A 27,326-nucleotide genomic window follows, 5' to 3' on the forward strand; every position below is an offset into this window, starting at 1 on the left:
TCTTTTCTGAAGGAAAAGCTACCATGAAGATTACTGTAGTTCTAGTTCATGACTTCTTAAAATGTAACGTGCTTTTGAGTCTCCAGGATTTTAACACGCAGATTCTGACTGGTAGCTCCAAGTGGTTTCTGAGATCCCGTAGTTCCAATAAGTATCCAGGTGAAGCCAATGCTGTAGATCCTGGATCATGCTTTGGGGAGCAAGATCTAGTCCATCTGAGAGTCACAGAAGTTAATGCTTCTCAAGCCACACTGGAGTGGAACCTAGACCTAGAACTTGGATCTGGGGACCCCAAGCCCAGTTCCCTTTCCCCTCATCAGGCATGGGAGTGAACTCTGGACCTGGGTTTGAGCCCCTGATCTGCTACCTACTGGTGCCTCATTTCAACTGCAAAATGGGGTTAATAATGCTTCCTTACAGAGAGGTGTGAGGGTAAGGAGGCAGCACAGAGCTCAGCAAGGCTCTGGCCCTCATTGACATGCTAATTGGCTCCTTTTTTAAAAATGTTTTATTTATTTCTGAGAGAGAGAGAGAGAGAGACAGTGTGAGCAGGAGAGGGCCATAGAGAGAGGGAGACACAGAATCTGAAACAAGTTTCAGGCTCTGAGCTAACTGTCAGCACAGAGCCTGACGCGGGGCTCAAACCCACAAACCGTGAGATCATGACCTGAGCCGAAGTTGGACGCTCAACCACTCAACCAACTGAGCCACCCAGGTGCCCCTAATTGGCTCCTTTTAAAGGATAAGCTCAGATCCCAAATCCCCACAAAGCCAATTAAATCGATATGGGCAGCAAGGAGGCCCCCACTTGAGTGGACTTTGTTCTTCGTCACTGAGGGTGTACCAGGGTGACTGCTGCTCCCCCCAAAGATATGTCCACCCAGAACCTGTGAATGTGAACTTAACTGAGAAAAGGATCTTTACAGACGTAATTAAATTAATGACTTTGAGAAAGGATCAAGCTGGATTACCTGGGTGGATCCTAAATCCATGGACAAATTTCCTTAAAAGAGACAGGGAGAGGGGCACCAGGCTGGTTCAGTCAGTGGAGCATGCAACTCTTGATCTTGACCAAGATCAAGCCCCACACTGGGTACAGGGATTATTTAAATTCATAAGTAAAATTTTATAAAAGAGAGAGAGCAAGAGAGGCAGAAGCAAACATTCAGGAAGAGTCTGTGTGAAGCCAAAGCAGAGAGTGGAGCAACATTCCAGACGCTGAGCTAAGGATTGTCCGAGGCCTCCGGAAGTTAGAACAGGCAAGGCACAGATTTGACCCCAGAGACTCTTTTGGGGGTGTGGCTTTGCCTACATCATGACTTCAGTCACTTGGCCTCTCAATTGTGAGGGCATATATTGCTGTTTTAAGTCACAGAGTTTGTGGTAATTATTATAGGAGCCTCAGGAAACTAACACAGTAGACAAGTAAAAATCAATGACCCTTCCTGGCAGGCAAGATTCTCCCCATTCATTGCTTCCTCTGCCTTCCCTGCACTCCAATTTTCAAAGGAGACACTGAGGGACTGGAAAGCCCACAGCCTGCCCCCCTCCCCAGCTCAGCCAGGCCACTGGGGCTGGCATGGGGGGAGGGGGGGGCTGTGGGGAAAGCAGAGACCCCCTCTGCCTGCACATCACTCAGATCACTCATATGGCACATGGGCCCCTGGTGTGAAGCAGAGGGCACTTCAAACCCAGGAGCCTCAATCTTGCTGAAACTCAGTTCAGTCTCCTCCCAGAAAATTGCTGGGAGAGCAAAAGCAAGGAGGCCCTCTGGCACTCCCAAGGCTGATTATCACCCTGGGCCTGACTTCTACTGTATAATTACTCTGCAGTGTCCGATGTACAGTCGGGGCTGAGATTCCTTCTTGTTTTCTAAAAAGTCTTTCCCAGAACCACTGGGGACTGACCCCAGTGCCTCAAGCCATTGTAAATGTTTACAGGAAACTGTTCAGCAGCACAGACTGCTTATATGACACACATATTGTGAAATGTAAAATGAAGTCATTGTTCAGTAAATCACTTCTTGGTCGGGTAGTGGGAAAGGCTCCCAGGATAAACCTGAGACCAGATTCAAAGGGCTTGAGGGAAATCTAGTCATTTCCAGGCTCTTCCCCCAACCCCCAGGGTGATGTCGAGCTATCCCAGGACTGCGTGGGTCTCTGGTCTCACTTTCTAATGCGTTCCAGGAAGGAAAGTCTAAAAAACATGATTTTTAAAATTTTAACTCAATTTTCCCGAATTATCCTGGTCTGGGTTGACTCTGGCCTCAGAGTACATTTCCCATTGGTCCAAGTGACTAGCACAGCTTACACCAATGCAGAGACAAGGTCGTGTCATGATGCAGTGCAAACCTCTCTGCTCACTCATTCATTCATTCACACATGTATGCATGCATTTAAATATCCATCCATTCAACAAGTCATCTGATGAATTTTGCGAGGCTTCAATGTGGACACAGCAGCGAGCGAATCCCCCCCACCTCCGTCCCATGGGACTTGGACAGAACAGGCCATACAAGGGATACAGAAGGTGGAGTGCCTCCTCTACTCCAGAGAAGTCCAGTGAGTTGAGTCCTGAATAAGGAATGGAGTGAAGGTAAGGATCAAAGATAAAGGTGTTCCAGGTAGAGGGAGGAGCCAGGGGTGAGAAAGAAAGTGTTGCCTGTGTCAGGAGCTGCACGTGGTTTATGGAGACCCCAGAAGAGTATGAGTGGGAGGGACATGACTATGAGAGGCAAGTAGGAGCTACTCCAAAAGACCTCATATGCCCCACTGAAGAGCTGAGACTATTCTGGATTTGTAGGACCCTATATGACAAGCTTTGATATAGAAGAATGAGCAGGTGAGCTGCCCATAAGCAAACACATTCTAGGGACAGTGAATGGTGGCCATAAAAGGGGTGTGTAATGCAGGAACCCCACTTGGGTATTAGTGGTTCTGCTGAGGAATGTGACAGAGAAGTGAGTGGATCTGTGAGATATCTAGGAAGTGGAATAGTGAGGTCTTAGTGGTACCTAATTGGAGGGGGGTGAGGGGAAGGAGGGAACCAGGGATGAGCCCCAGATTCCTGGTTGGCACAATATAGCAAATGGGCCACCTGGGAAGCAGGAAGGCCCCTTCCAGGGATGACACCTGTAAGGATTCAGGTCTGAGACGTGGAGACCCTGGACCTGGGCAGGGGCAGCCCTCACTAAAGAAAGGGACCGATTCAAGAGATTCTTACCAGAAAAAGATATCCCTTCTGAGGTGAGATTTCTGGCATTCAAAAGTTAAAAAAAATAATATGTCACAGAGGAAGTAATTGTATACTCCCCACAAAGCTGAAACTGCAGGAAAAAATTTAGAGGAACAATATAAATAACAGTGCTGGAAATGAACCAGAACCAGGCAGGCAATTAATCACTGCTGTTGTTGTAGGTGAGCTCATCCTAGAATCTTCTGTTTCTCCTTTTGGAATCAAACACCTAGGTCTTCCCAGAATTGTAAAGGTGGAACTAATCCCTGAGACTAAGTGAATAGTCTGAGGACACAAAGCTCATGGCTGTGCCAGGACCAGCACACAGCTCTCTCATCCCCATCGTCCCAAATACTGCGGTGAGGACTGATGTCAGAGTCGAGGCAGGGGTAGAACAACTCAAGCCTTCACCAGCAAAAAAAGAAGGAGAGTCTCTTTGTTCCCGTCCCCTTCTCTGTAGTCAAGTCTCCCTTCCACAGCTTCCCCACACCCATGACCCAGATTTTTTTTTTCCTCCCAACTCTTCCATCAGAACGCATCAAATGTATCTACCATTTCTTGTTCCTTGGGGATCCTGAGCTGGGTGGGCGATCATGCAAGTTCAACTAAGTCAGTTCCAATCAAAAGTGACCAAGCCCGTGCTAGTTAGTCACAGGGAGCGGCCATTAGGAGTAAGGCTGGGAAAAAGCCAATGCAGGATTCTCCAGACTCTGGCTGTGATAAGGGTTTGGGGTTCCTTTCCTGAAGTCTTGAGGCACTGCTGAGGGTAGTGGGTGCATTTGTTTCTAGAGTTGCCATAACGAAGTACCACAAACCAGGTGGCTAAAAACAGCAGAAATGTATTGTCTCCCAGCTCTGAAAGCCAGAGTCTGAAGTCAAGGAGTCAGGAGGCTACACTCCCCCTGAAGGCACTAGGAAGGTCCTGTACCAGGTCTTCTACTCTGCTTCTGGTGGCCTCGGGCGTTCCTTGGTTTATAGATGCGTCTCTCCAGTCCTCTGTCCTCACATGGCACACTCTCCCTGTGCCTTTGTTGCCAAAGGTCTACATTCTGTAGCAGGCTTCCAGATCCCAAACATCCAGCTACCACCTTCCATGATTTTTGTCAACCTGAGTACTACTGACATAACATATTTCTTTTAATCAGCTCGTCCAGCCTCTGTCCTTTACAAAACATCAGCAAAATCACGGGAGTAATGAATAAGTGATATCTACTTATAGTTGACTCTTGAACAACACAGATTTGAACTGAATGGGTCCACTTATATGCAGAATTTTACAGTACAGTACTGTAAATGTATTTTCTCTTCCTCATGATTTTCTCAGTAACATTTGCTTTTCCCTAAATTATTGTAAGAATACAATATATGATACACAAAACATTCAAAAATGTGTTAATTGACTTTATGTTATCAGTAAGGCTTCTGGTTAATAGAGTATTACTTGAATACTCAAGTTTTGGGGGACTCAAAAGTTATACATGAGTTTTTTACTGCAAGAACTGGTACCCCAAACCTTGTATGATTCAAGAGTCAGTGGTATATACAGTCAATGGTATATACAGTCAATGCCATACAGTCAGTAAGGGTAGAGGCATTACTTGAATCCAGGCTGAAGAATCTAATTCAGGGTTTGCTGGTTACATAGACTTTCTCATTCCCACACCTGCAATCCTGGATCATGTTTCCAATCCTGTCTTCATGTTCTTAAAAGGATATTCTCCCCTTATTTCTTATTCATTATAGTTTTTGGTACTGATCAAATTGCTTACAATGAATATGTATTACTTTTGGAACATCAGGGGGGAAAAACTTAGAAAGAGTGTAATCTAAAAATGTAGTAGTCAGGGAGCACCTGGGTGGCTCAGTCGGTGTCTGACTTTGGCTCAGGTCATGATCTTGTGGTTCATGGGTTCCAGTCCCACATAGGGCTTTGCACTAACAGTGTGGAGTCTGCTTTGGCTTTTCTCTCTCTCTTTTTCCCCTACCCCTGTTCATGCTCTCTCTCTCTCAAAAATAAATAGACATTTAAAAAATTTTAATAGTCAGGAGCTTAAAGAGGCAACTACCCATCCTGGTCCCAATTAGGACTTCTCTCTTGAGATTGACAACTTTATGGGTGGACTTGATATTATAGTAATGTGGGGCTATATTTTAATCTCTTCTACTCAGTTTTAAGTACCCAGAGGTCAAAGAACAGACCATAGTTTTTTTTAGCTTTTTCAGTTTTATTTAGGTATAAATTCATATCCCATACCTTTTACCCATTTAAAATGTACAATTCAATGGTTTTTAATATGATCACAGGTATGTGATACCATCATTGCAGTCAACTTTGAACATTTTCATCACCTCAAAAACAAACTTCCTTCTCTTTAGCTTTCACCTCCCTACCCAGCCCATCCCAGACACTAATCTCCTTTCTATCTGTATAGATATCCCGATTCTGGACTTTCATATGAATGGAATAATATGATATGTGTTCTTCTGTGACTGACTTCTTTCACTCAGCATAAAGTTTCAAGGTTCATTCAAATTGTAGCATGTATCAGGACCTCATTCATTTTTTTCTGGCCTAACAATATTCTGCTGTATGGATATACCCCATTTGTTTATCCATTTGTTCACTGATGGACATTCAGGTTATTTCTACCTTTCAGCTATTGTGAGTAATGCAGCAATGAACATTTGTGTGCAAGTTGTATGTAGCCATTTGTTTTCATTTCTCTTGAGTATATACCTAGGAGTGAAATTAAGGCCACACTCGTTCCTCTTTCTGCTACAATGCTTCATGCAGTGTGAGGCCTCCACGGATATTTGTCAAGTGAGTGAAAAGAACACACTTCTCCATGAGACATTAAAGCTAAGGGATACATCTAGGCTCCACTCACGCTTCTAACCAATGCCCCAGCTTCCTTGGAATTGACCAAAATCAACCTCCATCTTCTTTCTTATTCACTCTTGGCCTTGTCTCTTTCTCTTGCACTTTAGGAACCGATGAAGCATCCATCATTGAAATCTTATCAAACAGGACATCGGATGAGAGGCAACAAATAAAGCAAAAGTACAAGGCAACATATGGCAAGGTGATTCCAAGGGTCCCTGTGAACGGGCACACATCCTTGGCCTTGGAGGTCTCTGCTTTCTCTACCTTCCCAAGGCAGCGGGGAATGTCTTTAAAGCTTTACTGAGTTAGCTCAAGAGCGAACAAAATGAAACTACTCTTTATAATTTTAATTGACTTCAGAAAAACCAAAAATACCTTGTTAACTTAATAGCCTATAAAATCAATATTCTTGAACTTCCTTTGAAAACTGACACCCTTTTGCTAGCAATCCTTCTGTCATTTTCCCACTCATCTGGACTAATTCTACATATCAACTTACAGATAGGTCAATGACTTGAAAATCAGTTTTCACTGGTGAGTCTTTATACAAGAATTCTTGGTTTATCCATCCATCTTCAAGAATGAAGATATGTTCTTCATAAGTGATTGTTATAGAACACTGGATAAAAAACCTTCATTTCATTAACCAGGACCACTTTTTTCTTTCTTTGTGTGACTTTTCTTTCATTCATTTTGTTGTTGTTGATGTTGTTATGTACAGATTTTTTTAAGTATACATTAGGCTTTCTATTTTCTTTATTAATATAAAATGAACACAATTTAACCTTTCCTTTTTTTATTTTTATTTTTTCTGACACAGAGAGAGAGAGAGAGAGAGAGCAGGGGAGGGGCAGAAAGAAAGGGAGAGAGAGATCCCAAGCAGGCTTCACACTGTCAGTGCAGAGACTGATATGGAGCTCGAACTCATGAACCGTGAGGTCATGACCTGAGCTGAAATTAAGAGCCGGACACTTAAGCAACCGAGTTACCCAGATGCCCCTACAATTTAACCTTTTTTAAACTGTCATTAAGATTATTAGCATGCAAAATGGTAATTAATAAAATATTAAATATCATGCTGTATTCTGAATCTATATTTATAAAACCTTTAGAGTTTCAATCCCTCCGTATATAAATAGATATAGAGATGGGTTTTCTTACTTATTTGACATTGGGCAGGCAATAATCTCTTCAGTCCTTGGTGTCCTCACATACAGAATGAAATGTAATCTACCTCCCTTCTCAGGTTGCTAAGAGAATCAGGCAGGCTAAGCCAGTAGCCTCTCAGTAAAGGGAAGCCATCCTAGGTACAACTGTTCCATTTTACAGAGAAGAAACCTGGAGCTCCTCTGTTTCCATGACTCAAGCAAAATCACACACTTAGTAAGAAAAAGAACCAACACTCCAATCCCAGTGTTCTGACTCCAGGGCCAGTTTCCGCTCCTGAAGAAAGCATTGTCATGAGAGGGGCTATTTATTTCTACACTAAATGGCCCAGATGGCGGCACTTTTATCGTTTTTCTGCTTCTCTCTTCACAGTCAGGCTTGTCAATGTCATTTCTGGATGACATTGATGAAAGTCAGTGAATCTTCGGCTCAGCTGCATGGAATTGAATTGAATGACGTTGAACTTTTATCCTTGTCGGCATACCTAACTGTAGCAGCCTCTCAAGTGCTGTCTACCCCCACGACATGGAAAGTCAGATACAGACTTCTTAAACTTGAGTGTAAAGCAGAGTAAATGAGTTTGAGGTGAGGACTTATGGTGCTCTGCTAAAGAAAAAGTACGCATGCTCTAGCACCAAGCTTTGCAAGACCAACACCTGCCAGTCATTTGCTTACTTTCTAGTTTGTGGCTGTTTCAGACAGTTGAGACTGCCAAGGAGGTGGTCTGGAATCACAGCATCTGAAGCTCAAAGATGTTGGAAACAGACAAATCAAAGTCCCCATGCCAACTGAACTCCAAAGAGAACATGCATCCCAAGGTGACACTCCTAGTGAGCAGGAAAACCAGGATTAGAGCTGAGATATCCTGAGCCGGCTTTTGTGTCCAAACAGAATGTAAACACACAAGGATCTGTTTTCATGTCTGTGGCTTGTAAGTGTAGGCAGCTGGGGTTTCTCTTCTTTACAGTTCGACATAATGCCCGTCTGACCTGAAAAAAGACATTTCCAGTCTTTGGATGGATCCACACCATAGAGTACTGACCAAAAGCCTGACTTTACAGGATGCAGCTTTAGATGGAGCAGCTGCCTGAAGACAGAGGCCCCTGCATAAGACTGTAGGCACTCATTAGGCAAAATCTTCTGGGCTTTTTTCCCAGGATCAGAGGTTCATAAAAGAAACAATTGATTAGCCTTCTCTTAGAAAGGTCCCTTCAGGGTGGAATGATGGTAATACCCACTTCCTGAACATTTAAAGTGTTCCAGGCACTGTGCTTGGGCTTTACATGGATTGTCTCAGTTAATTTTCCCAACAGCCCTAAGAGGTGAGTCTTACTGGGGAGCCTGGGTGGTTCAGTCCATTAAGTGTCCGACTTCACCTCAGGTCATGATCTCACGGTTTATGAGTTCAAGCCCAGCTGCTGACAGCTTAGAGCCTGGAGCCTGCTCCAGATTCGGTCTCCTTCTCTCTCTGCCCCCTCCCCTGCTTGTGTTTTCTTGCCCTCTGTCTCAAAAAATAAATAAATATTTAAAAAAGAGGTGAGTCTCACTAGACCCCCATTTTTCAGAAGAAACTGACAATTGGTGAAGGTACACTTCCAAGGTCACACGGCTGCTGTGACCAGGTCATTAGCCATCATGCCTTGCTGTTGAGTGGCCAGACCCACTCCATGCTTTAATTTGGGTTCCAAGATGCTAGCTGCTCCATGAGTCTCTAGTCTGACCCACATGGGACATGAGTGGACATGAGGTTCCTTCTTCAAGGTCCTTCCCTGAAGTTGGGATATTGGCATCTCTAGTTAGACTGAACACCAATTTTTGTCCCTTTTGTCACTAACCAATCATATCAGAGAGACACAGGTAGGAACAAGCAGTTTACCTATAAGATAGCACCTCCCAAAAAACATCCATGAACATGGACATTTGCTAAAAACAGGCGCCATTGGGCATTTCATATACTTTATTTCTTCCTTCATGTATTTCCTTTCTTCTCNACATAAGACTGTAGACCCCACTCATTAGGCAAAATCTTCTGGGCTTTTTTCCCAGGATCAGAGGTTCATAAAAGAAACAATTGATTAGCCTTCTCTTAGAAAGGTCCCTTCAGGGTGGAATGATGGTAATACCCACTTCCTGAACATTTAAAGTGTTCCAGGCACTGTGCTTGGGCTTTACATGGATTGTCTCAGTTAATTTTCCCAACAGCCCTAAGAGGTGAGTCTTACTGGGGAGCCTGGGTGGTTCAGTCCATTAAGTGTCCGACTTCACCTCAGGTCATGATCTCACGGTTTATGAGTTCAAGCCCAGCTGCTGACAGCTTAGAGCCTGGAGCCTGCTCCAGATTCGGTCTCCTTCTCTCTCTGCCCCCTCCCCTGCTTGTGTTTTCTTGCCCTCTGTCTCAAAAAATAAATAAATATTTAAAAAAGAGGTGAGTCTCACTAGACCCCCATTTTTCAGAAGAAACTGACAATTGGTGAAGGTACACTTCCAAGGTCACACGGCTGCTGTGACCAGGTCATTAGCCATCATGCCTTGCTGTTGAGTGGCCAGACCCACTCCATGCTTTAATTTGGGTTCCAAGATGCTAGCTGCTCCATGAGTCTCTAGTCTGACCCACATGGGACATGAGTGGACATGAGGTTCCTTCTTCAAGGTCCTTCCCTGAAGTTGGGATATTGGCATCTCTAGTTAGACTGAACACCAATTTTTGTCCCTTTTGTCACTAACCAATCATATCAGAGAGACACAGGTAGGAACAAGCAGTTTACCTATAAGATAGCACCTCCCAAAAAACATCCATGAACATGGACATTTGCTAAAAACAGGCGCCATTGGGCATTTCATATACTTTATTTCTTCCTTCATGTATTTCCTTTCTTCTCCCACCTGAGTGCTCTCCAACGTGTGTCCCTGTGCAGATTTAACAAGTTAAACAAAGTGACTATACATCTGGTTTGCCCAGGGTGGTCTCCATTTATTCGTGTTGTGCCACTGCAACTACTCTCTTTTTATAAAATATTTATTTAATCTTAAGAGAGAGAGAGAGAGACAAAGCAGGAGTGGGGGAGGGGCAGAGAGAGGAGACACAGAATCCGAAGCAAGCTCCAGGCTCTGAGCTGTCAACACAGAGTCTGATATAGAGCTTGAACCCACAAACTGTGAGATCATGGCCTGAGCCAAAGTCAGCCGCTTAACCAACTGAGCTACCCAGGTGCCCCCACCACCACGCTTTCATTCTCAAAATCACTTCAGGGACGCCTGGCTGGCTCAGTCAGCTGAGCATCCGACTCAGGTCATGATCTCAGGGTGCCGGATTGAGCCCTCCGTTGGGCTTTGTGCTGAGCGTAGAGCCTGCTTGAGATTCTCTCTCCTTCTGCCTCTCTCCTCCGCACACTCTCTCTAAAAATGAAACGAAACAGAACAGAACCAAACGAAACCATTTAAATTTGGATGAAAAATGATCTGATCCCCCAGAGATAACAAACCCATGTGTCAGTCCTTTCTAGTCTAGCAAGTGTTTGGGGGAGCCNTGCCAATACTTCTCCTGCCAGGGCCATTCTGGAGATCAGTGAGAAGGCTCTCTGAGCCGTAAACTACCCAGCGAATGCTGTTTGTTATTGTGATTCATCTTTGGGGTCTCCAGCCTTGAGCAAGGGATCTTCTCTGCCTCTCTGCCAGTCCCAGGGGAAGTCACAGTGATGACTGTCCTCCAGAGCAGGTCACTCATGTCACTAGAGCTCTGTCTAGCTCACTCCCCCTTCTCATGTGTCCTTGGCAGTCTTCCTGTTGACCCTGAGGCCGTGTAGGGGGGAGCCTGTCCTCTGCTTTGGGCCATTCCCCAGTCAGGGCTCTCGCTATCTTCCTATAGGACCTGGAGGAGGTGTTCAAGAGTGAACTGAGTGGAAACTTCGAGAAGACAGCTTTGGCCCTCCTGGACCGCCCCAGCGAGTATGATGCCCGACAGCTGCAAAAGGCCATGAAGGGTCTGGGCACAGATGAGGCAGTGCTCATCGAGGTCCTGTGCACAAGAACCAATAAGGTGAGTTCCAGCCAAGCCCTCAGCCCCAGCCCCTAGAGGACCATCCAGATGCCCATTAGAGAGGGTTCCAGCAGCCAGAAGGAAAACTACACCTCCTCGTGGGGTAAGTGAGTGTCTGGACAGAAACGTTGCAGGAGATCCCTCTTCCAATCTTCTAGCTGTCAGTCTTGGTGTTGCTGCCTCTGGCTTGACAGGATAGATCCTTCCAGAACAGCTGTGTCAACGTAGCTTTCGTTTTTCTAAAAGGAATGCATAGTGTTATATGCAGGAGGCAAGATTTTGCTTTCCTCCACCCAGCCTGACTTTGCAGGTTTTCGGGCAAAAATAATGCAATAAATGGTCTAAGCATGTTTATGCAGCTGCCTTGTCCATGGCCGTCTTCTAGCATAGAGTACAAAAAGGACCGTAAAGAGGCGGGGAGACAGGTGCTGCAGAGGGGATTCCTGTGCACACCCCTCGTGGCTGCCAGCACCTTCCTGAAGGTTTCCATCTGCTTCTATTAGCAGACTTCTCCCCCTAATCCTTGGGCCATTTCAGGAGCTGAAAAGAGCCTTTGTTAAGGCCTTAGTCGAAGCCCATTCATCTTTGGTTCCAGAAGGTATGAGGACCAAAGAATTCATCAAGAGTAGAGGGTCTACAAATCATTATTTGGAGACCCTCACCCTCTGCTGCAACCACTCATCATGTAGAATGGGGAAGTACAGCAAGGAAAGTGCCAGAAAGTCCCAACATTCTTGAGGCCTCCAGGTAGGAGACAGAAGCAGTGTTTGGAGCCGACAGCAAGGAAAAACTTCAACAGAGTTCTGGTGCTAAAACAATACTTTAAAAAGCCTGGAGTGTAGATGACCTTGGGTTGGTTCCTTCTGCTCAGCCTGTGGGGTCCATTTCTCCAAGCACCACCATGCTCCAAGCTACAGCTCAAGCCCCTAAACCCCTTTCCTGAGCATCCCCGGACTTTTCTTCCCACAAGATAATAAAAACCCTCCATTTCAAGGAGTTTTTGTTCAGGAAGAGTCAGTGAAGGAGGCTGGTATTAGTTTGGTCCTGCAGTTATACAGCGTTCCCTACGCAAGGTTCCCCATCTTCTAAAACCTCCACAGTCCCAGCCAGGAAGTATCCAATATCAGGGTAATGGGCAGCCTGCCTTGGTGAGAAGGTTCAGATTATTATTTTCCTAATCTTATTTGACCACATGCGGTTCCTCCTCAGCCTCGTTTCTTTCAAGCCCTGCTCTCAAACGACAAATAAGCTCTTTTTCTCCCCCGCAATCAAATCGGTCTGACAATAAAAAGAAGAAAAGTAGGGAGAGAGCAGGCCTTGGGTTCAGGCACATCCTGGCAGTGGGTTGGAAGGAGAAGAACAGAAAGAGCTACATGGACACAAGTGGTCAGCCCCCACCAGCTCCCACGTCCTCTGGCCCTCCGGGCTCCTCCCCGCCCACGGTCCCCACCGCCTTCCCCCCGGCCTGCTGCTGACTCTCTTGAACAGTTTGCCAGTGAAGATCTGGGGAAATGCCTGCTTGTAGACACTGCTGGCTTACATGTAAACTGAGGCAGCTCCTGAGGGGGCCACTCAGTCTGAGACATTGAAACACAAAGCACTCCTTCCCAGTACACACCCCAGAGAGAGGCTGGCAGCCCTGCACACGGCACGTTGTTTACTGAATGAAGCCTTGTGTCAAGTGGAGAAAAAGTTGGAAGCAACCTAAATGTGCATCCATCCGAGACTGGCTAAATACACTGTGGCTTGCTGTAGGCTGGGACGTTTTGTATCCACCACTAGGGAGCTACGGATAAGCATAGCTGGATTCCCAAGACACACTATTGAGTGAAAAAATAAGTTCAAGAACAACACATACGATTCTCTATATTTTCAGTAGCACACCTATCTGTATACAAATGCAAGGACAAATGCTTGGGAAGATACTCAGTGAACCGGTGATACTGGCCACCTGAGTGGAGATGGGGCCATGAGATGGGGTGAGGAGGTGGCAAAGTAAGATATTAGCTTAGCTGTAGTAGTTTTGCTTTTAACGAAGGAGAATGTATGTATGTGTTTGGTGTGTGGTTTGAGATGTTTGCACGGAGGGCCTTCTTCACACCTCCAGGGACCCGGCCCAGGCCTAGGCTCTGAGCCATAGGCTGGCTCTCTTTGGAGGAAGCCGTGGAGGCATCCTGTGTCTGAAGACATGTTCCGGCCACTTCCCTGTGTGTCTCTGTGTCTCCTACTGATCGACCCCACCTTGGAGTATTGATTTTTGTTTTATTACCCTTCTTAGGAGATCTCGGCCATTAAAGAAGCCTACCAAAGGTGTAAGTGATCTTTTGTTCTGACTTTGGATAAAGAATGTTCCTTTCAAAATACCCCTGGGAAATGAAATCATCTGCCTTCTCTCCTCCCTTTTTCTTCTTCGAAAGTATTTGACAGGAGCCTTGAATCAGATATCAAAGCCGATACAAGTGGAAGCCTAAAGAAAATTCTGGTGTCCCTGCTACAGGTAATATGAGACCCACCAAGGGGAAGATCTCTTTTGATCAACTCAACTAATTACAGATCTTAATTTTATCTGTAAAATCTCCTTTGTATATTAACATAACATAACCTCATGGGAGTGACAGCTTATATTCCCAGCTCTTAGCCGCACTCAAGGGAAGGGAGTCATACAAGGGCTGGACCGCTCAGGATTCCGCCTGCCATAAAGGGCTTAGGTTAGAATCCAGAACCCTCCATGACCAAGTCTCAGGGCTCTTGAGCACTGGGAACCCCCGGGGAGGTGAAATGTGATATTTTGAAAGGGAAACTATTAGCTTTTCAATGGAGTCACTCTAGGGAACATCATGAGGTTGCTTTCAGCCTGCTTAGAGGTCAGTGGGTTTGTGAGTGACCCAGGTTTCTACAAGAAAGACTCAAGTGCTGTTTCAGAAGCTACTCCGTTTATCAGTTGTGCCCTAAAGATGGCAGCAGAGAGCAGCACTGCCACTTTGCCAGGCTCCGTCTCCTCCAGACCACCCTTCTGAAATCACCCCCGGCTTTCCAGGACTTTCTCTTTCTGTTTACTGTGGTCAAGCAGGAACTCAAGTTAATAACAACGTGTCAATTTTTCTAGGCCAATCGTGATGAAGGAGATGAGGTGGACAAAGATCTAGCGGGTCGGGATGCCAAGGATCTGTATGATGTAAGTGTGCAGATGTGCCAGTCTGCAAATTCCTTTTCCTTTTTAAAGTTTCTTAGCACTGTTTTCAACAAACGTTTCTCTATTTCATGCAAATGGGAGCTGCTTGAGAAATAAATATGACCTTTAAAATATTTTCAATATATACAGTCTTTGTGAACCTGTAAGAATTGTTCCTATTTTGGGGGCACCTGGGTGGCTCAGTCCGTTAAGTGTCGTCCGACTTCAGCTCAGATCATGATCTCATGGTTTGTGGGTTCGAGCCCTGCATTAGGCTCTGTGCTGAAAGCTTGGAGCCTGGAGCCTGCTCCGGGTTCTGTCTCCCTCTCTTTGCCCCTCCCTGGCTTGCACTTGCACTCTGTCTCTCTCTCTTTCTCTTAGAAAAACAAACATTAAAAAAAAAAAAAAAGAATTGTTCCTATTCTTGCATTTCAGAGTTTACTGCTTCAGATCCATTTTGGAACAAGGGAGGGTATAAATATTATAAATAAATGTGTGAGTAAACCTGCACGTATAGTGCTTAGTTGATCAATTTGACTTTTGACTTCCATTCAGTGCCTATTTTATAATTGTCTGCAAGTGAGACCTGGTCATAGAACAGTATATTCAGTGTGTTTTGCAAAAGGCTTTTTCAAAATGTTTGCCTTTGTCCCGCAGGCAGGGGAGGGCCGCTGGGGCACTGATGAGCTTGCCTTCGATGAAGTCTTGGCCAAGAGGAACTACAAGCAATTACGCGCCACCTTTCAAGCCTATCAGCTTGTAAGTAAGCAAGCACCAGGGCGACGGAGTTCACACTAAAACTGCTTATTTCCAAAAGAAGTCCAGATCAGGGGTAAGGAACCATGGGAGTCTTTTACAACAGAGGTTCTTAATCAGAGGTGATTTTGCTCCTCCCCCACCTCAAGGAATATTTGGTAATGTCTGGAAACATTTGGGGTTGTCACCTTGGGTGTTGAGGAGGCAATGCTAAGAGCATCTAGTAAGTCAAGGCTGCTTATCAGCCTACAATACACAGGACGGACCCGCAACAAAGACTTATCCGGCCCCAAATGTAGTGCCGAGGTTGGGAAACACTGCTTAACAGCAGAGGCTAGGAACATAGAGGAGTGTCAAGTTGAAGAGCAAAGCCTTAGAGTTAATATCCAGGCTCAAATCCATGTCCTATCACTGGCGGGTCACCTAACCTCTGTCCTCATTTGTAAAATGGGATGATAATCTTCATCATCACACCCTCTTGGACTTCTTTCAAGAGATAAATAATATAGGGGCACCCGGGTGGCTCAGTCAGTTAGGTGTCCATCTTCGGCTCAGGTCATGATCTCGTATTTGTGAGTTCGAGCCCTGCGTCGGGCTCTGTGCTGACAGCTTCAGATTCTGTGTGTGTGTCTCTCTCTCTGCCCCTCCCCTGCTCATGCTCTGCCTCTCTCTGTCTCTCTCTCAAAAATAAAAATTTTGGGGGGCGCCTGGGTGGCTTAGTCGGTTAAGCATCCGACTTTTGCTTAGGTCATGATCTCGCGGTTCATGGGTTCGAGCCCCGCATTGGGCTTTGTGCTGACTGCCAGCTCAGAGTCTAGAGCCTGTTTCAGATTCTGTATCTCCCCCTCTCTCTCTGGCCCTCCCCTGCTCACGCTCTCTCTCTCTCTCCTAGAAATAAATAAAAATATTTTTTAAAAAATAATAAAAATTTTTTAAAAAAAGAGTTAAGTAATAAATGTAAAAGTCTCAGAATAGTACCTGGCATGTGGTAAGCACACAAATGTTCTCTCTTATTATTATTCCAATTAACAGTTGGGTTAACAGAGTGCCTACCACTCCCAAGACAGATGGGATATACCTCAGAGATATACTCCTGAAATGATGTGTATAAATTACTGTTACACAATTATTTTTTATCTGATGATAATGTTAAGCCAACAAGATGAGTTAGTTGCTTCAAGGCATTTAGTGGTGAGTTTTTCCCCCGAAAATCAGTCTTTCATTGCAAGAAGCCTTTTGAGGAGTATCAGATGTTTTGGTCTCCTATTTTATATTTGTAGAGTGCTTTTGACCATTCAAAGCACTTCTGTGCCCTATATCTCATTTCAATTTCACAGCAATCCTGTAATGGTAATGTCGGCTGAGCAGCCATTGTTACCTACAGCTGCTGGACAAGGCAAGTCTGTTATGAGTAAGGCGCCATCTGTAACTTATCAGGACCACACAGTAAGCCAGTAGCAGAGAATGGATGAGAACAGCAAGATTCCCCAGCCCGAGCTTCTACCTCGGCTGGAGCTGGCCACTCCTCACTCGAAATAGCATTTCCTATGTGTTGCCAGCAGATGAAAAGACAATAAAGCTCAGGAATTTTATCATTACTGTATATAAGCCTAGAGGGACTTTTGCTTTCAAATCGTGCCCAGAGTCATGATCAAAGCCAGCTGACCCTGCACTCCTCTGGCCTCTGCTCCTGGAACGGTGTTGACTCTGAGCTGGAAGACTTCTCTCTGACCTACACCCTCTTCCCACGTGGCTGAGGCCACAGATAGAGTTTCTGGGGATGGCTGCTTTGGGTGATCACTGTGGAAACACACACACATTAGTGTGTGTGTGTGTGTGTGTGTGTGTGTACATGAACTACTAACCACCTGCAAGGATATTCTCCAGGCCAATTGTTCGCAAAATTAATCCCCATATAGCAGCATCAGTATCACTTGCAAACATGTTAAAAATGAGAATTCTCTTATTTAAAGAGAGAAAGAGAGAGGGGCACTGAGAGGGTGGCTCAGTCACTTGAGTGTCCAATTCTGTTTTCAGCTCAGGTCATGATCTCATGGTTTGTGGGTTCGAGCCCTGCGTCAGGCTCCATGCTGACAGTGCAGAGCCTGTTTGGGATTCTCTCTTTCTCCCTCTCTCTCTGCACCTCCCCTGCCCTCTCTCTCTCTCAAAATAAATAAACTTAAGAGAGAGAGAGAGAGGGAAATCTCAGCCCCCTCCCTGGCCGACTGAATCAGACTGAGTCCTATAGTGTATGTTTCAACAAGTCTTTCAGGTGATTCTGGTGCCTGAATTAATGTTAAAATTGCAAAGGTCTGCTCTAGACTACTAGCTGTATGACCCTGGGCAAGTCATTAAGGATTCTGCACCTCAGTTTCCCCAACTATAAACAGAGATAATAATGGTACTTACTTCAAAGGGTTAGTAAAGATTAATGAATTAATAGAAATAAAGTGCTTAGTACCTGGCATGCAGAAGGTGTTCAATAAATACCAGCAACTGTTAGTTGTCTCCTTATGTGAACCAATAAAGCCCAAAAGGATAATAAGATAATTTATTGATTTAATGATTCTTTACATGAAACTAGCTCTAAAATACTACCTATTCCTCTATTCTCAAAATTTTCCCAGAACATCATTTGTTTTGATTTTTATCACCGATTTTTGTGAGTGCACCCTGATATCAAGAACCTGGTTCATAAGTTTTCACCTGGGTCTCCGGCTAAAAGCAACAAACTGCTAGCACGAGATCATGGGAATCTACTACGCTGTGTAGGTTCCCCTAGCATAGAGTTGAATTTTTATTTTTGGCATGAAAACTTTAGGGGTTTGCCCTCCAAGCCTGAATCTTAACTACTGACGCTCCCAAAAATCCTCACCAAGAAACAGAGGTGAGGACCCTGTGCTCCTCTGGCCCTATATCTCATTTCAATTTCACAGCAATCCTGTAATGGTAATGTCGGCTGAGCAGCCATTGTTACCTACAGCTGCTGGACAAGGCAAGACAGAATCCCAGCTCTGCTACACCAGGCAGGAATATCACAGTCCCAAAGGGGACCAAACAGGAAAGACTCGTACCACTATAAAGCTGAAGGAAGTTGCCTACACAGGGCTCACTATACATCGTAGGTACACATACCCACAGTGCGTCCCCACCGCACCAGTCACCACTTCTCTCCTGTCCTTTGTGTGTTCACGTGTCCCTGAGGTTGTCCTGGAGCCTCTAGCCCTGTACCTGCTGCGGCCAAAGCCAGAGGACATAGGGTTCTGCTGTGGGAATGCTCTCACTATGGGCGAATAGGTTTTTTAAAAAAAGAAATGTCTCCCCTATTCTTCTAGTCATCTCCCTACAGCCAATGCTACCTGGTAACTAGAGGCCTTTGAGGCTTGTCTGGAATCCACCCCAGTGATATTTTTTGTACTAAGATCAGAAAACCTGATCTGCCTAAAGAGCCCCCTAAGAGTTAGGTGTTCTGGGAACTGAAGTGAAAAGGCTGCCATTTGCAAAGGCGATTCACAATAGCTTGGGCCAGTCGACTGTTTTCCATTTGTGTTCCCTGGAGCCCCTGAAGGTGCCTTGGTAGCTACTGGAGGCGAATGTGGGCAGGAGGTTGATAGAGAAGAGGGGGCAATGTGAACAGTGCCCCCTGGAGTTGTGTGGCGAAAAGACTCTGAGAAAGCAGAAACCTGGCAATACTGTTTCAGCATTAACAATAGAAACAGAAAGCGGTTTAATGTGAGGATTATTTTTTTAGTAAACACAGACCCGTGTGAACAAGATGTCCTCTTGAAATGCAATCTCAGCCTACAGAACAAGAACCTTGTTCATGGGAAAGTGGTACCAGTCCCTTTCGAAACACCATCTCTCACATCAAACCCAAGAGAGGCTAAGAGCAGCTAAGGAAGGGACTGGACTGAAAGCCCCCAGCCAATCCCCATCCTCTATGTCCCTCACCCACACCAGACCACTAGGTGTCAAACCGTAACAAGGAGATCAAGCAACCTCATTACATCTCAACTCCCCCTCCTACATCAATTCTGCTTTTATCATGAAGGATATTTTGTTTACTAGTGTTTTCAGAATAAACTACATACACTCCAAATGGTGTGTCCTCAAAAGCCCCAACTATTTATGGAACCCCCACTGTGTCATAGCCTCAAAGAATAACTTCTAAGAAAGAAGGTTCAGTATTCTTAATGCTTAACTGCACTTCCCCAAACCTGACAAAGAGCTCTCCTTTCTCTTTATTTGCCTGCCCTGAGTTTGGTCTAGGTGGCACTTGCATTAAGCATCATCACGATCTACTCTGGACTTCAGCTTCTGTAAATATTTGGAAAGAAACATAGTGTGTAATGCTGTGCAGAGTGATATGTGAGCTGGTGGTGAATAGAGGATCATCTAGAATCACCCCAGAGAAGGAAAGTGACATTTTGACATGCTCAGCCCTCTGGCTTCCAGCCCACACAGCCCCACTCTATCAAAAACATTGGACCAAGTCCTTACTGTGAACTTCACAGCCCCTACTGCTTATGTCACCCAAACTGTGGGTGGCTGAGTCCCCAGTCTCAGGACATAGGCCATTGGAAAAGTATGGGTAAGATGATTAATAACCACAGTCTCCTGGAGAATTGGAAATGAGAAGAATTTTAAGAACATCCTGGAAACTAAACTATTATAGAGATGTAAAGAATTATTGCCACAGTATATATTTATTGTTCTTCCACTCCCAATTTTACAGATGAGGAAACTGAGGCCAAAGGAGTGGTCCTGAGGCCAAGGGAGGGATCAAATCCATTAGGGGTCAAATCTGACCCCTTAGGGGTCAAAAGTCATCAGCCATGAGAGCCCCCACTCAAATGTAAGGCACGGGGCAGAATAGGATCCTTAAAGCCACACGGCCAAATCTGGAAAGTTTAGTGCTTTTCATAGAGAAGTGACACCAAGAGTGTCAAAGCCAAAAGGCAGCCCTGTGATAATGGCTGGACTTTGGTTGTCCTTCCAGCTCATCAACAAAGACATCGAAGAGGCCATTGAAGCAGAAACATCAGGAGACGTGCAGAAGGCCTACTTAACTCTCGGTAAGTAAACCTAGGAGAGTCCCTGACTTAGGGTGGGCTCCTGGAATCAGGCTTGGAGTCAGAGGTTTGCATGTGGGAAGATTTTAGGAAGCAGTTTGGGAACGACACACGTCAGCTGCATCGGGTAAGGGAGAGCGTGAGCATGATGCAGCTGCAATGGGGGCTCTGCTGGTCCCCCATGGAGTCCTGGAGCCGGGAGGCAAGGGGACCGATGTTTGCACCACACACCAAGCAACCGGTGGATGCTGGCGGCACCCCAGGAGCATTTGTGACAGTGGGTAAGGCAGGTCTTTGGAGGGACATGCCTGGGGAAAGACTCAGCTGTGAGCAGCCAGTAAGTCGCAGTTGGAATGAGTGTGTTGGTCCCCAAGAGGGCATCTGGGGGATGCACCATGGCATCTACTACAGTCTCATTAAGATCATGGGTCAATGAGAAGAGCATCTGTCAACAGCCTGCACCATTGTCTAGTCTCAGGGAGCAATATGTGGTTCAGCCAGGTTTCCAATCCATGAACAAGTTTTTGCATATGCCTGATGGCTTGAGGGTGTTCTTTTCCACTTGGTTGCCTTCGACATTTGGAATGAATGAGGTCTCTTTAGAAGGAGTAGGGAGGGAGACCAGATCTTCACTGTGCCAAGCAAACACCAGCACCTTCTCTCCAAGTGTTGCCCATAGGCAGGAAATAGCAGAGTGATGGGCATGGAGCTGTGTCTGGCAGGCTTCTTTTTCTTTCTGCAAGCCCCGGAATGAAGGCATTGTCCATTGTCCACACTCTCCTATGCAAAGAAGTCAAGGGCACTGTTTCAAATAGCATAAGAAATGGAAAGACGAATCCCCGGAAGAGGAAGAATTGAAAAAACAGTCCTGGAGGTTTAAAAATGTGCTCTATCTGCCAAACTTTTTGTTTTGTTTTTCTGTGGGGGCTTTAAAATTTTTTTTAAAACAATGTCAGCAATTGATTTTTTAAATCCATCCTCATTTTGCATTTAAATTAGCAAGACCTCTACTAATTTGACCTCTACTATGATGTACAGAAGCTAAACATCCCTAGTGTCACTAGTCCTGACCCCAACTGGACATGGATGACTGTCCTTGGGGCTTAAAAGATGAGTCTTTTAAGCAAATGGAGAGATCCACTAACAGCCTGACTCAGAGGCTCCAAATTCTTCCTTTCTGAGCTTTGTAGTGTAGAAAATCAGGAAAATACCAGAGTTCAGTCAGAAGATTATATCAGTGATGTTAAACCACTATTAATATCATTAAGAGTAATAAAACCATTCAATTCTTTAACATTTAGTTAGCATCTACCCAGGCTGGGGGTGGTGTTTGGTGAGGGGATTAGAGGTAAATAGGTCCAGTTCTTGCTCTTAGGAAGCTTCAAGTCCATGGTGGAAACAGACAAATCAACAGATTAGGTTACAGTAAAGATAACAACAAAAACAACCAGAGTGAGGAGGATACAGAGGAAGGAAGGGCCACATCCCCAGAGATGGGGACCATGAATGGCAGGACTTAGATGTGTTCTGGGGAGTAAGAAACTTCAAAGCGATTAGAGATGGCCTTAAGTATAAACCACACAAGGTGTAGGACATGAGTTCACAGTTATATTTTCGAGACACTTCCCACCCCACTCATACTGGACTCAAAGATGCCAGTTTACGGCTAAATTTGAGACCAAATGACTCCTAGCACTTGCATGTTTTGAGGCAGCACTTTTCCAGTGGGTTCCAGGGCCCACCTGCACCAGAATCACCTATGGGGAGGCGTGTGACAATACAGATTCCTGGGCCCCATCCCAGGCTCCCTATTAGAATCTCCAAGAATGGAGCCCAGAAGCCACAGTTTTACAAGCTCCCCAAGGGACTGTCTTCTCCTCATGATGGCTGGGCACCCTGCCTTCCAGATACCACAGCTTTATGCCCACAGTTTCCCTGGCTAGCCCCATCCAGACTCTTGAGGGATTCCTTTGGCAGCTAACAACAGACGTTATTCGCCAGGTGTATTTGCATACAGTAGAAAAGCTGAAAAGTCTCTTTCCAGAATATCAAGAAGAAGGAATGTCAGGAGAGAAGATACCTATGAAGGGTTGGAACGCACTGACATTAGGCATTTCAGCATCGATGAGTCCTGCCTGGGAGAGAGTCTTAAATGAGTCTCAAGTGTGCTATTCCCCAAATTGACCGGTGTTCCCCACCAACTACCACCAATCCAGCAGGTGTTTTTGGATTGTTCTCAGGATTAAGAGGTCAGACACCTGGGGCTGGGCTTTTCTGTTCCACTGAAACTCTGGTGGCTTCCACATGGCCTATAAAAGTAAAAGAAAGACACCCCCCCAACCTAGATGCTGCTTCTCTAATCCTGTTCCTTTCCAATTCTCAGAAGCATCAATCACGTAGGCAATTACACAGAAAACGAGAGATCCCATCACAGGACATATCTAGGATGTACATCCCACGCTTACGTTGAATGTATTATTTGTTATCAATCACTAACATCAAAAATGTTAAGTGTTCTAGGTAAATGTCAACACCTAAAGAGTAAATGATCCATTTCCCCTAAAGTGTTTGCTCCGAGGGGCCCCCATGCACGCGGGAGGAGGGAAGAGGAGAAATGATTTCTCCCCAGGAGTAGAGAGGCACCATGGCTCACTAATCTGTGGATTCAATCAAAGCTGGCAGGCAAGGGGGAGCACCAGAAAAGAGCAGCTCGCAGAAACATAGGAAGGCAGTCTGTAAACGGCACCAAATATTTCCTGAAGCCGCATCCCAGATGGAAAGCTACGAAGGCTGTGGGGCACTTGGAAAAGATTCGAAGATGAAGCTCACCAAGCAAACGCAGTGAGGAAAAACAAAGGGCAGGAAGGATGTTTAGCACAGGAAAAGTAGGCCACAGTCCAGCAGAGTGAGTCTTCAAGATTATGAAGTTTTATTATAGCAGAGTCCCCAGCCAATCTGTGTTTCCCCTCGGAACCCAACGCCAGCATCAGAGATTTCATTTAGATAAGAAAGGTTACTCCTGCTGGTAAGAATCAGGACCGTGGCAGGGAAAGCCTGAGGGGGGGCCACAACGTTCCTCCTCCCCTGAAGGGTCTTCAGGGACCAGCAGAGGGGTTTTGACTTAGTTCTTGGTTGAAGAGCCCAGGTGCCCTGACCCAGGGGAATCTTCCAGATCCCACTAGAGTAGGAAGCCTGCTCCTTTCAAACATCTGTCTCACAACTGAGTCGGCTCCAAGGACAGCCAGGTGACACTGTGGGCCAGCTCCATTCCTTCGGGGGCTCTCCATGGCATTCAACAACATGTAAGAGCCTCACCTCCTCTTGCCTCTCGCCCCGCCCAGTGAGGTGTGCCCGGGACCATGAGGGCTATTTTGCTGACCGTCTGTACGAGTCCATGAAAGGTGCAGGCACCGAGGAGGAGACCCTCATTCACATCATCGTGACCAGGGCTGAGGTAAGACACACTCCACTCCCAGGCTGAAGGCTGTGGCTCTCACTTCTCTTTTGGCCACTGCTGACGTCATCAACAGTTTTTCCTAAGGGCCTATTTACAAAAAAAGTGAAACAGAGATAGCCCTTGCCTTCCCAGGCTTTGTGGAAGACCCTGTGCCATGCTTCAACCGGTTTCTTTTTATAAAAATACAATAATGATAGTTGCTTCTATTTTTGCCATCTGTGGCTCCAGACAGCTCGAGGCCTGTGCAGAGGGGACCTGGGGTAGCGCAGCCCACGCTCGGTCCCCTGTAAGGAAGACGAAACAGAGACACTGAAAGCATGGGGACGGACGAGGTCACTCAGCAGCAGGGACAATGAGCAAATGACCGCCTCACTCCCCAGCCAGGCCTTTAATTTAATACAGAAGCACAGTTTTGCACAAGAGACACATCAGTACAAGACAGTATTTCTCAACCTTTTTTATTATTATTATTTTTAGCAATCGTCCCACTAAGGAGTGTTTTGGGACCGAGTTTTTTCCTGATTGCCACTCCCCCAAAGCATGAACACTGCAGGGAGACTTTATAACTGTTGATGTTTTGTTTATACATATTCTGTTATATTCTGTATGTATATATTGTGCTCTGTAAATACATCTATAGATTCTGTTATGTTCTGTATGTAAATGCATGTGTGTGTGTGTGTGTGTGTGTGTGTGTGTGTGTGTGCTTTTACATAAAAAGATTAAGGTTCTTTTCACCCTCTAAGAACGCATTTTTGCCCCGTTGGGAGCGATATCTCCTGCCTTTGAGAATGCATGCGTGTAGGAAAGAGGGAAATGAGCACCCACGCCTGTGAGCAGCTGTCAAGATTCACGCCGACGCTCTGGCACAGGGGGGCTGTAGAGAGAAGGAGGGACAAATGAAGGGGAAATGGCATCTCGACCGCAGTAGGAGAAACCTTGGAGAATGAAGTGTAACTGAGCCCTTGAAAAACCACAGACATCTTCCCTTAAAAAAAAAATTGTTAACTGAAGGGGGACAGATCCCAACCCAAATCTTGGCCCATGACTTTGACAAATAATACTTAACATCTGACACCACTTTTAAATATAACTTAGCAACAAGACCGTTCTTTCATTTTTATTTCTATTCCAGGAATTTCTCCTCCCTCTCCACTGTTCATAGTTTTCTTCTGGCTTACAGTCCGTTTGTCTTGCTCTCCCTTCCTTCCCTTCCCCATCTCTCTGCGAGTCTCCCGAGTTCACTCCTCTCTCCCACTGTCTCTCCAGATCTCCACTGTCTCTGTCTCTCTGTCTTTTAGCAACTCACTCCCATTCCCCCTTCACTCCCACCAAAGTCTCGAGAGATTCTGAGGCTCAAAGAAGCATGTGCGATATGGAGCAGGGTGGGGATTCTGAAAGACCCCAGGGGATTAGAACATACTGGAGAGCCCACCAGAGCTCCCTGTTCACTCCAACATGAGTGATGGAGTGTTTATTCCAGGATGCTCTGTTCTATCTTAGTATTGGCCACATGTCCTGCGACATCTTGGGAGTTTCTAAGCATCTCCTTAGAATGCTTCAGGCCCAGCCAGATATTGGCCATACCCGACCCCCTCTCATAGCAAAGCCCCATAATACTAGAACAGAGCCCCAGTATGCCTCATCCCACCCCCTCACTGACCCACACCATCCTGCCCCCTCCCCCAGCCAAGCAGTAGACAAGTCAAGGGAGGGGCACACGCAGCATCCTGCTGGCGTCTCGCTCCTGCTCAGCCTCCGCTTTGCACAATCCTTCATTCCTCCGCCTTCTGCTCTCATCTTCTTTCTTAGTTCAACCCTCCAACTGGGCCAGAAGGAAAAAGAACCAGAAGGCTGAGTGATGGTTTGTGGATCTGTCTGGAACGCATGATAGAGTCTCAAGTTTTAAAAATTATAAAAAGAACACAACTCCTGGTTAAAGAGAGCTCTCTGCTTCTTTTATGAGACTCACTGTGTTCTCTCTGTACTTACAGCTCTTCTGTAGCGAGTATTGTCTCCCTTACTGGGTTCTAAGAATGTCTGGAGTGGAAAAATCTTTTTATTATTTTTTTTCTGAGTCCTCTGCCCATCTCCAGCACCCAGGTTTTTCAAACTTTCAATGAATTAGGTTGAAAATAAGTCCTACAAATTGATAATTGATTTGAATTTTGTTGGTTGGCATTAATGGCCTTGCTGATCAGGGTACAAGAGGAAAAGAAAAAAGCTTCATTTCAAATCTCTGTGTTGATAGTTTTCTTAACTGTATACCAAGGGTCAGCAAATTGTGGCCTGCAGAAGGGCCTGTTTTTATATAGGCTTGCTACCTAAGAACAATTTGTTTTTAAATGACTGTAAAAAACTCAAAGGAAAAATATTTTGTAACACATAAAATCATATGAAATTCAAGTTTCGTGTCCATAAATAAATTTATACTGGGATATATATATATATGTACATATTCCCCTCTGTAACCTTTCGAGAGAACTGGACTCTGCTTTCCTTTTCCTATCCATAAAATAATAGTAATAATAATGATAGCCCCTACCTCAAAGGGTTGTGTTGAGGCATACATGAGCAAATGAGAGTAATGTATTCAGACCAGTATCCCCACCTGCATCCACGGCGAACACTCTGTAGATGTTCTTGTCCTCACTGCTGTTGTCATTTCTCCTACAGGTCGACCTTCAGGGGATAAAGGCGAAGTTCCAAGAGAAGTATCAGAAGTCTCTGTCTGACATGGTTCGCTCAGACACATCTGGGGACTTCCAGAAACTGCTGGTGGCCCTCTTGCACTGACCCAAGCCAGAGCAGTGAAAGGACAGGGAGGAACCACCTTTGTCAAGAGCCCATTTCAAACCAGATTTGCGAATGTGACTCCAGCACAGAAGGTGCTGAAGAATTCTGGCTTATTTTCCTAGCGGCTTGAATACTGTAGCCAGGCCAAGCTGCTTAGGTGAAGGAAGCAGCCTCTAGACACTTGGGCAGGTCACTGTGAAACCTGGCTGAGCAAGTATCTGAGCTGCCTTTCAGCTTTCCTTTAGCGTGACAACCTGAATGCTTTCTGAGCACAGATGAAATTAGCAGTTGATGAAAACACTACATTTGTAATAAAACATTCAGAAGAATATGTATCCCAAAGAGGTGGGTAAAGACTGAATGGTTAAAGTACAAGGAAGACAAAATTAACCAATCCATCAGTGTTCCTTCTGTGTGTTCAATCTCAAATCCCCAATGTTAATTAAAGTGGATTATGCCCCATCAGCTGCTTTTCCAAAGACTGGGTTGATTGGTTTTGGCTCTTCTCCTAGAAGTATATGACTTGTGAAATTCAAACATATGTGGGAAATGCATATAATAACTTTTATTAATAACTGCCAAAGACAGCAATCAAGGCTAGCAGTAAGGAAACAAATGAGGTGCTCATGTGGAATGTAACTAGGGGTAAAATCCACTGCTACCTGGTATAAATGGTTCTTCTTACTTCTCTAGACATTTGACCCACTTGAGTCTTACATCTGATCTTCAAATACAATTAGGCAGGGCAAGGT

The 27,326-nt window shown here is 45.3% G+C and overlaps 1 protein-coding gene across 1 annotated transcript in view; it reads left to right on the top strand.

The window, feature by feature from the left end:
- Positions 1–27,053, top strand: part of ANXA13 (annexin A13) — a 52,410-nt gene extending 25,357 nt beyond the window's left edge. The window contains exons 4-12 of the mRNA XM_077764399.1: positions 6,223–6,317; positions 11,151–11,321; positions 13,600–13,633; positions 13,739–13,818; positions 14,428–14,496; positions 15,151–15,252; positions 20,249–20,324; positions 23,663–23,775; positions 26,455–27,053. Coding sequence (XP_077620525.1) covers positions 6,223–6,317; positions 11,151–11,321; positions 13,600–13,633; positions 13,739–13,818; positions 14,428–14,496; positions 15,151–15,252; positions 20,249–20,324; positions 23,663–23,775; positions 26,455–26,574 — 860 coding nt within the window. The 3' untranslated portion in view covers positions 26,575–27,053. The remainder of the gene's footprint in view (positions 1–6,222; positions 6,318–11,150; positions 11,322–13,599; positions 13,634–13,738; positions 13,819–14,427; positions 14,497–15,150; positions 15,253–20,248; positions 20,325–23,662; positions 23,776–26,454) is intronic.
- Positions 27,054–27,326: the final 273 nt, after the last annotated feature.

This window comes from Crocuta crocuta, unplaced genomic scaffold (assembly GCF_008692635.1).
Source record: "Crocuta crocuta isolate KB4526 unplaced genomic scaffold, BGI_CrCroc_1.0 scaffold260, whole genome shotgun sequence".
Classification (NCBI taxonomy): Eukaryota; Metazoa; Chordata; class Mammalia; order Carnivora; family Hyaenidae; genus Crocuta; species Crocuta crocuta.